Here is an 8,467-nt window from a genome sequence, read left to right as displayed (position 1 = left end):
GATGAAAAGCAGGTGTTAATGTGGAACAATGCCCTATATTTCCTTTTAACACAAATGTTCCAGACTGGCTGTTTCTGTTTCCTGTGGAATTGTGGAGCCCTTTACTGCATTTGTTATTAGACCTGATCTTAGGGTCGTTTTTGCTGGATTTCACTGAGACAGAGAGATGAATAATTCAGGAAGCGTTCCCATGTCACTTGACGCACAAATGACTCTGGTGACATTGATCACGTAATCCTTGCATTATCTACAAGGCTGCCATGTAACTCTGCTTCACTTTGCTGGTGCAGATCTGCCCACTAAGGTTACCAGAGAGAAACAGGTACAGTCATGCAAATTGATTTTATTTGTGAAAAGATTAAGAAGCCACAGTAAATGAAATGAAACAGTTATTTAAACTGCTCCCTTGATAGTCATAATTATCCAGTTGAGGTGTTTCTTTGAGAGAAGAATATAGACACCAGGCCAATGAGGGTCTCCGCATTTATTTTCAAGGCCAAAGGAAGTGACCCCTCGGAAAACACCCTTGCAAAACAAAGGGCTTCCAGAATCTCCCTGGAGGAAAACAAGAGGGGTGGGGTGTGGGGTCAGTGTTCAGCATTACCACTAGTGAAAAGGAAGAAATTCTGCAGCATTTAATATGGAGTTAAGACCAACCTTGACTTAATTGAAGATAGTGCTTAAAAATTAAAATGTTTGGAAATATTTTAATATTTTTGAATTGGTTCACCTGGTTTATTTATGAGCCAGTGAAAATCGAAGTGAAACTTGTACATGTTATCAGCTAATTTTGAGACTGTTGCTCTGCTTTTGGAAAGGAAAGTCTCCCGTTTGTCATTTTCTCAAAATGCTTAATAACTCAGGGGGCAAAATAGTCAAATGCAGATGGTACACTGAAGCAAAGAATAAAAACTATGTTTTCTGGTTCTTCTAGCAGATAATTGCCTTCCAAAAGAAACAAAACCAAATCAGTCCCTTTCAGGCAAAAGTTGGCCTTATAAAGATATGAAATAAAGAACCATGTTGGAACCCGGGATCCTCCTGGACAGGTTTATTTCCCCTGCCTGTTATAGTAACTGGCAGTTGCAGAATTAGTCCTTTAGGTTTAATTCATCAATAGCCAATTCCAGGGTATTGAGAGAACAGGCAAGAATTGCCAAGCTTCAGTGGTGGCAGGTGGCTGGTGGGATGGGGACTAGTGTCTTGGGATGCTGCCGTGGCCTTAGGATGCTGCATGTGGGTTCCAAAAGCATGAAGGTTCTGGGTTCCTGGGAGCCCAGGGTGGTGGACAAGGGAGGGAATGGGGGAACTAGGGCAGAGAAGAGAAAGTGGACAGGTACTAAAGACAAATGTTTTCTTTTCCTGGGATTTGGCTGGCTTTGGTTCTGAAGGCAAGACATAGATCTAGGGAAGGACAGAGACCTTTGGATTTCTCAATCTCTGGTAACTCCCAAACCATGCATACTGCACACCTTTCTTCAGGTAAGACTCTGTAGGGTCTTTGGGACAAATGAGAAATGCAAGGTAGTACTCAGTTTAAAAATCTGTAAAATGTTTCTTCTATTCTCATCTTTAAGTATGGCCCTATCCCACCCCTTCTCAGGGGGTTCTAGGATGGAAGCTTATACATTTTCTGGTATGAGTCATGCTTTGAAGTTTGCTGCGGATTAAACTAAGCTCTAGGAAGCTATGGGGTCTGGCTGGAAATATTCAGCCAGGCTTGACAGACATTTCAGACATGCCGACGTTAAATGGCAGAGGAACATAGTGGGGAAGGAGAGGGAATGTACTGAAATGGGGAAAGAGTACTGAATGGCCTTGAGGAACCCTGACTTCAGCTCTCATAAGTGTTGTATATCTTCAAGTTTAGATCTACATATGTTAATATGAAAAGTGAGAACAAACATTGCTTCTTAGTAATTTTTGTAAAAAATCAAAAATATGTAGTAGGTCACCCCATGCACTAGCAGTGAACTTCTTATTTTTGATTAATGACTCACTTGAGCTGAGAACATTCATTTATTTGACTGGGGTTTTATTAAACTTATTTCAAAAAGCTCTAGGATCCTGTAGGAGCCAGTGCCATGACAAAACAAAGCATGACATTACATTTTCTCTGTCTGCATGACTTAATTCAATAGCTGAAATGTGGGATCTTATTTTACTTACATTGCACGAGTCTTTTCCACCTTGGAGGCTTCCGTCACAAACCATATTCATTCCAATTACAGGGTTAAAATTATAGTGATTTTGATCATTGCAGACTTTTCTGTCTATGATGGTGATATTGACTTCTCTCAGAGTATCGGACCAAGACGCACTATTGTGACTCCTCCCCCACCCTGCAACTTGGCACATGGTTCCTGGTTTCACATCATCCCCCTTTTTAGGTAGATGAAGGATAGTCACATATTTGTTAATTTTTGCTTTTTCCGTCAGCTGTTGGAAGAAAAACATAAAGTGTTAATGGGATAAGATATATACATTTTAAATTATAGTCCAAATTTTCAGGATCCTCTTTATGTGAGTTTTTACAACAGGGGCACCAAGGAAAGATTCTCACATCGGTGGCCAGATTGTAGAAGGTTCTATGACTTTTGAGAAGACAATCAAAGATACGTACCTGTAAAAGTTTAAGATCACCTTCGTGTGTGGCTGGGTCATAGCATGGATAGGGAAACTCTTTCTTAACAAGCATTATCTGTTTTTGTGGCTCTTCCCTGGTTATTGAGTGAGCCCCAAGAATGACCTGGGACCTTTTGTTCCTGAGAACAGACACAACATTATTTACTGGATTTATTCTTTGTATTAGCAATTGAGCATATATGCTGATCAGTTTCATTGTCCCATTTGTAAATATGGAGGTGGGGAGATTTCTCTGTGGCTCAGAAAGAAAATGTGTGCTTTAAAGAATAAAATAATGTTTATGAATAAAAGAATGTTTATGAATTCATCGTCATCATCATCATCACCAGCTTATTTATAAAAAGCTAAACTAGGTTCATTGAAAAACAAGAGAATTCCATGGCAGCAAAGCCAAGTCTTGTGCTTGTCTGCCCCTCTACCCCTGCCTTATTTAGCTGTGATGGAGAATTACTTATTAGCTGTGATGGGAAGCAAAGATCTCAGTAGTCCACAGACAGAAGCAAAAAGCAGCCAATAGTTGTAAAGTAATGCACTGAAGGGATCTTTTCAAGAAAACAACAAACTCAAATGGGAAAACTTTCAGAAACAGATTGCCCCGTGGAGGACCCTATTTGCTTGGCATTGAGTATGTTGAAGGGATGGTGGTCTGAAGGAGGGGTCCAGGAGTCTTTTTTTCTCTTAAAGGTTATCAAAATTTTGGTTATCAAAATCAAAATGCTTTCTGATGTACTGATGATTAAGGCTATCATCATTCACAACCCAGTATAAACTACACCAACCAGATTATGCACACTGCCTCTTTTCCATTACATCAGCTGAGATTAGTCTCACTTAAACGATCACATGTATCCCCAACATACGTGCAACTATTATATGTCAATAAAAAGTAAGTAATTAAAAAATAAAAGAAAAAGACCTTAGAACAGTGCTTTCCAGTAGAGCATATTTTTATGATGAAATGTTCTATGAATCTGCACTAGCCACATGTGGCTACTGAGGACTTGAAATGTGGCTAGTGCAATTGAGGAACTAATTTGAGATTTTATTTAACTTTAATTGATTGAAATTTACATAGCTACATGTAGCTAGTGGCTATCATATTGAATGGCCTAGGTTTAGAGGCTTGATTTAGAGAGTAGGAAAAGACCAGGCCTGGGAAGAGGTTTGAATGTAGTGGTCGACAGGAGTGAAGAGATAGCCAAAGATGTGAGAGGAATTCACGGAGGCATACAGGAAGGCATTGGACACAAGCTTTCTGTACTTGATGGTTGCACCCAGGGCTCTGAGGGGGCACTGAAAGTTTCACCCTTCCATGCTGAGGCTAATTCTACCTGGTCACACCGTCATGACAGAAGCAAAGTTCTGCAGCACCTGTACCCAATGGCTCAGTGGAGATGTACAGAAAGAGCTTGTGGATGCTGCTTCCTCATTGCCTGATTCTTTGTGGGAAGTCTGGGCTTAACTTCCTTTTAGGCTCAAGCAAGTGCCCAAAGACTTAAGCGATGTGAAGATACATGTGAACCTCCCATGGCTTTAGTGGGATCTACTCTATTATTTTATTTTATTTTATTTTATTTTATTTTATTTTATTTTATTTTATTTTGAGATGGAGTCTCACTCTTGTTGCCCAGGCTGGAGCGCAATGGTGCGATCTCGGCTCACTGCAACCTCCGCCTCCTAGGTTCAAGCAATTCTCCTGCCTCAGCCTCCAAAGTAGCTGGGATTACAGGCATGCACCACCATGCCTGGCTAATTTTGTATTTTTAGTAGAGATGGGGTTTCACCAAGTTGGCCAGGCTAGTCTCAAACTCCTGACCTCATGTGATCCACCTGCCTTGGCCTCCCAAAGTGCTGGGATTACAGGCGTGAGCCACTGTGCCCGGCCTACTCTTTTTATTAATGTTTCCCCAAACTGGAGTATCTTTACAAATTTTTTTTTAAAAACTCAGGCACTTACAAGTTACAGTGAGCTGCAGTCAACACCCAGTCTTTTGCAATCAAAGCCCCAGCACAGATGGTTTTTTTGTCAAGACGAAGTAGGACCATGTAGGGTCTTGAATGAGGAGTTACTTCATTTCCTCCAATAATTTTTTCACAGACATCTGTTCAATGGAAAAAGACAAATCAGATTGGTGCTCACCCCCAAAGAGCTCTACACAAAGTCATGTTTCTAAGACCAGCCATGCTTTTTGCACTCAGAGAGGAAGTCTGGATGAGAGCGTTTCCCCTGCTTTTACTCTATGTAGACCTGCAGACATCTGATGCAAATCCTATTCCTGTTGGACTCTAGGGTCCTGCTCTTCCACCCACAGAAGCGAGGCCATTGACTGTTCCAGGATCATTAGGCTGGATGTCACAAACCAGCAACCTCAGGCCCCAGGGCAGAAAGCTCTGCCTTGGTCTTTACCATCAACAGTTGCTGCAGGAGATGCCAGTGGTAGTGACAACCTCAAGTGCTCCCACCCTTTTTGGCTAAGTATTAATTTGGCGGAAATAGATAAGACTTTTAGAAGCCTCATAACTTCCATTTTAACCCCAAGCCATTGCAAAAATACAGCTTATGAACCAATATTAGCATCGTTTAGCTGTGACCCTACCCCTCAGTCCTTTGGTCATTATGAGACTTTTGGTTATTAAACTGCACTGTTCTCACTCATAAGTTAAGAAAATAACATCAATTGCACCTCCCCTTCAGTCTCTAGACCAAACCATGTGGTTTAATCTAAGGTCTTTTCCAATGAGATAGGGAAGAGAGGAGAGAAGATACTGTATGCGGAGAATTCTGCCTAAGTGACATTCCCTTGATGATAGTCTAGAAGTAGAGACCCATTGTTAAAGAACAGTGAGAACTAAACACAAGGCAAATCATACATGCTGATAGAGAGAACCTTATGTCTTAGTGATACACTCTGAGCTCTCCACCTCCTGCACCAGATGTTCTTGGATTCTCCCAAAATACTTCTGCTGGGACTCATGGTTTCTTGAATAGGGCACAGTGCCTTTTGTTCCATAATTAGGACTAAGTCATTGCCAAATTCACAGGCAAGTATTAATGACAGCTCTAGAAGCCTTTTGAAGATTTGATGAGGGTAAGAGCAAGGAGGAGAGTGACCACATGAAATGTGGCTAGTGTGATTTGAAAAAGCAGAGGTCTCTGCTTTTAAAAAGGGAACTAGGAGGAAGAAATTCTAGGTTCTAGAAACAAAAGGGTAAAGAGCTTATAGAAACAAAAGACCTTCACCCAATCCCAATTTTCCTAGGGTGGTTCATGTACAGATAGATTTCAACTGTGCCTTGCTTTGCTGTGTCTGTTCCTTATATGGGCCCACACTGCCCTCTCTGAACACAGGATACAAAGAGGAGCACAGCAGGTTGCTTTTGTTGTTTTCCTTTGAAGAAAAGATATGGCTGGATTTATCTGCCCTGTATTTTTCTGTTATGGAGGATTTAACATGCCTGAATATAGTCATACAATGCCCTGCTTATAACATAGCCAACCTTTGTCCCAAATGTCCTGCAGCCTTCTTATTTTTATATTTCTTCTCTCTCTCTCTTTTTTTTTTTTTTTTGAGACAGAATCTCGCTCTGTCACCAGGCTGGAGTGCAGTGGCATGATCTCAGCTCACTGCAGCCTCCAACTCTCTGGTTCAAGCGATTCTCCTGCCTCAGCCTCCTGAGTAGCTGGGATTACAGGCACGTGCCACCACACCCAGCTAATTTTTGTATTTTTAGTGGAGGCAAGGTTTCACCATGTTGGCCAAGATGGTCTCGATCTCTTGACCTTGTAAACCACCCGCCTCAGCCTCCCAAAGTCTTCTCATATTTAGGTGCATGATAAACCAGAGTTCTTTGGGAATTCCTGGCAAGGCAGGTTATTACATAAGTCCCTGCCTCCAAAAGCTGATGAATCCTGGGAAAAACCGTGGCTGGCTCCATATTGCCACAGCTTGAGAGTAGTCCTCACTTCCTAGCAGGTTCTTCAAGGGAAATCTAGAGCTCCCCAAGAGCTGTCACCCTTTCAGTGGTAATACCATGAATTATACAGCATTTTAACCCATGTATGTGCAACTCACACAAAAGCAGAAATATTGGTTACCATTTGGTAGACAAAAATTTAGCTTAATAAAAAATACTATAGCACTCCCAAAGGGTTAATGAGGGAACTGGCCTCATGTCTTAATTTATTGCCAAAGAGTCTCTAGACCAGAGAAATAAGTATAAAAATTCTAATAATTCCTGATTCACTTTTGGTGTCTAGGTCAGATTTGTCTTAATTGTCTTTATGCATTTTCTGCAGCAGGAAAGGCTGAGCTGACTAAGTTGCCACTATTCCTTTCCTGGAATGTACCATTTGTTTTACTAACAAGAGAGTTTTGTTCGCTTATTTTTACATTGTCCTTTTTGACAATTTTCAAGTTACAAATTGGCAGCAATAAGCACTGGTGGTTCTGCTATCTTTTGCAAAATAATTATGAGAAGAAAAGATATTTTTTTCTTCTAAAATACAGAAATATTTAAAATCCAATAAAGAATGCTATTTAAAAAAAAAAAATAGAGACAGAGTCTCACTATGTCACCCAGCCTGGACTCAAACTCCTGCTTTCAAGTGATCCTTCCACCTCAGCTTTGTACTGGAGACCACATCCTCAGGTCAGAAAAAGAGCTGAACTCATTTCAAATAGAAAGCACACTGCATACTGTTCCTCCGGGGACTGAGGTTGACTCTTCTTAGAGTGAGACATTGTCCAGTCCCCTAGTAGCTGGGACTACAGGCATGTGCCATTGTGCCTGGCTAAACATTATAAGGCTTGGGGGAAAACATCTTCTTTCAGTATAGGAAGGTAATATTACCAAAAGTTCATTGAAAGTCTGCTCCATTTTGCTTCATGGTCATAATGGAAATGAGAAGAATCAGTCTTACCTTCAGGAATTAGCAGGAGAAAAACGACAACTGAGAGAGAGGATGCCAGAAATCTATAGGAGTTCCTCATTGTGGCTGCTGTCCCACATCAATCAACCTGAAAATCTGTTTTCAGTTCTTAACTGCCCCTATGTATATACTGAGAGTAAAAAGGATGTGGTTTCCTTTCATTTTTTTTTTCAAGTTTCAAAGTTTAGCATTAGGAAACCAAATCCAAATAAGTGAGAATGGTGGATGATGGCTCACTGCCAGCAGGCATGCTCTCCTTTGCTAGGACTGCTGAGAGGGGCGCTGGAATTCTACAGGGTGGGAGAGGGGCAAGGGACCTTGTTGCCATCAGAGTACACCAAGGAAGACTGTAAAGTGTCTCAGCTACGATTTTGAAGACGCTTTCATCATCTGCAATATTATCTGCAGTATCCATGACTGGAAACTCTCGAAGACTTAAATTAGAATTTTAATAAAAGTCCTCAAAATTGGTCACCAATCAAACTTCTTTCTAGCTGTCTCCTTGGGTTATATAAGAATTAGTAGGCCAAGTGCAAGCTGGGGACAGGAGGGAGATTTATTTACATAGAGGCTCGTGCCTGGATTTTCTTTCCCCACTTTGTGGTGAGTGTTTATTGTGCTCCTGCCTGGTCTGTGGCAGGTGTGGGGACATGGGCTGGAGGAGGGTAGGGGTTCTTGGCCCTTTCCAGCCTTCTGATTGTGCGTTCCTGTTTATCTAGTTTCACAGCTTTAGATACTGAAATTATCTCTGAGTTTCCCTCCCTCCGCCCCCCCACCCCTGCTTCCTGCCTTTCTTCCTTACTTTCTTCTGAACAGGTTTAGCTGAGAAAAGAAGTGGGAGTCATTTTTGTTCCAATGTTGGGGAATGTCTCACTCTAAGAAGAGTCAACC

At 41.4% G+C, this 8,467-nt stretch overlaps 1 protein-coding gene across 1 annotated transcript; it reads right to left on the bottom strand.

Moving 5' to 3' along the window:
* Nucleotides 1-323: 323 nt before the first annotated feature.
* GZMA (granzyme A) lies at nt 324-7,674 on the bottom strand. The gene is made up of 5 exons (XM_003265924.2): nt 7,568-7,674; nt 4,604-4,748; nt 2,624-2,765; nt 2,170-2,439; nt 324-555 (listed from the first exon to the last, which is right to left on the bottom strand). Exons 1-5 carry the CDS (start codon nt 7,635-7,637, stop codon nt 394-396), a joined length of 789 nt encoding a protein of 262 aa, XP_003265972.1. The 5' UTR covers nt 7,638-7,674; the 3' UTR covers nt 324-393.
* Nucleotides 7,675-8,467: the final 793 nt, after the last annotated feature.

Source organism: Nomascus leucogenys, chromosome 18 (assembly GCF_006542625.1).
Source record: "Nomascus leucogenys isolate Asia chromosome 18, Asia_NLE_v1, whole genome shotgun sequence".
Taxonomy (NCBI): Eukaryota; Metazoa; Chordata; class Mammalia; order Primates; family Hylobatidae; genus Nomascus; species Nomascus leucogenys.
The sequence above is the reverse complement of the archived record's forward strand: the minus strand, read 5'-3'. Positions and strand labels throughout refer to the sequence as shown.

Excerpts from the sequence above, each read along its gene's own strand:
- GZMA (XM_003265924.2), bottom strand. The coding sequence starts at position 7,637 with ATGAGGAACTCCTATAGATTTCTGGCATCCTCTCTCTCAGTTGTCGTT. Across the intron at positions 2,440-2,623 it reads GTGATCTTAAACTTTTACAG|CTGACGGAAAAAGCAAAAAT; the intron begins GTACGTATCTTT and ends TTCTTCCAACAG. Across the intron at positions 556-2,169 it reads GTGGAAAAGACTCGTGCAAT|GGAGATTCTGGAAGCCCTTT; the intron begins GTAAGTAAAATA and ends GTTTTCCTCCAG.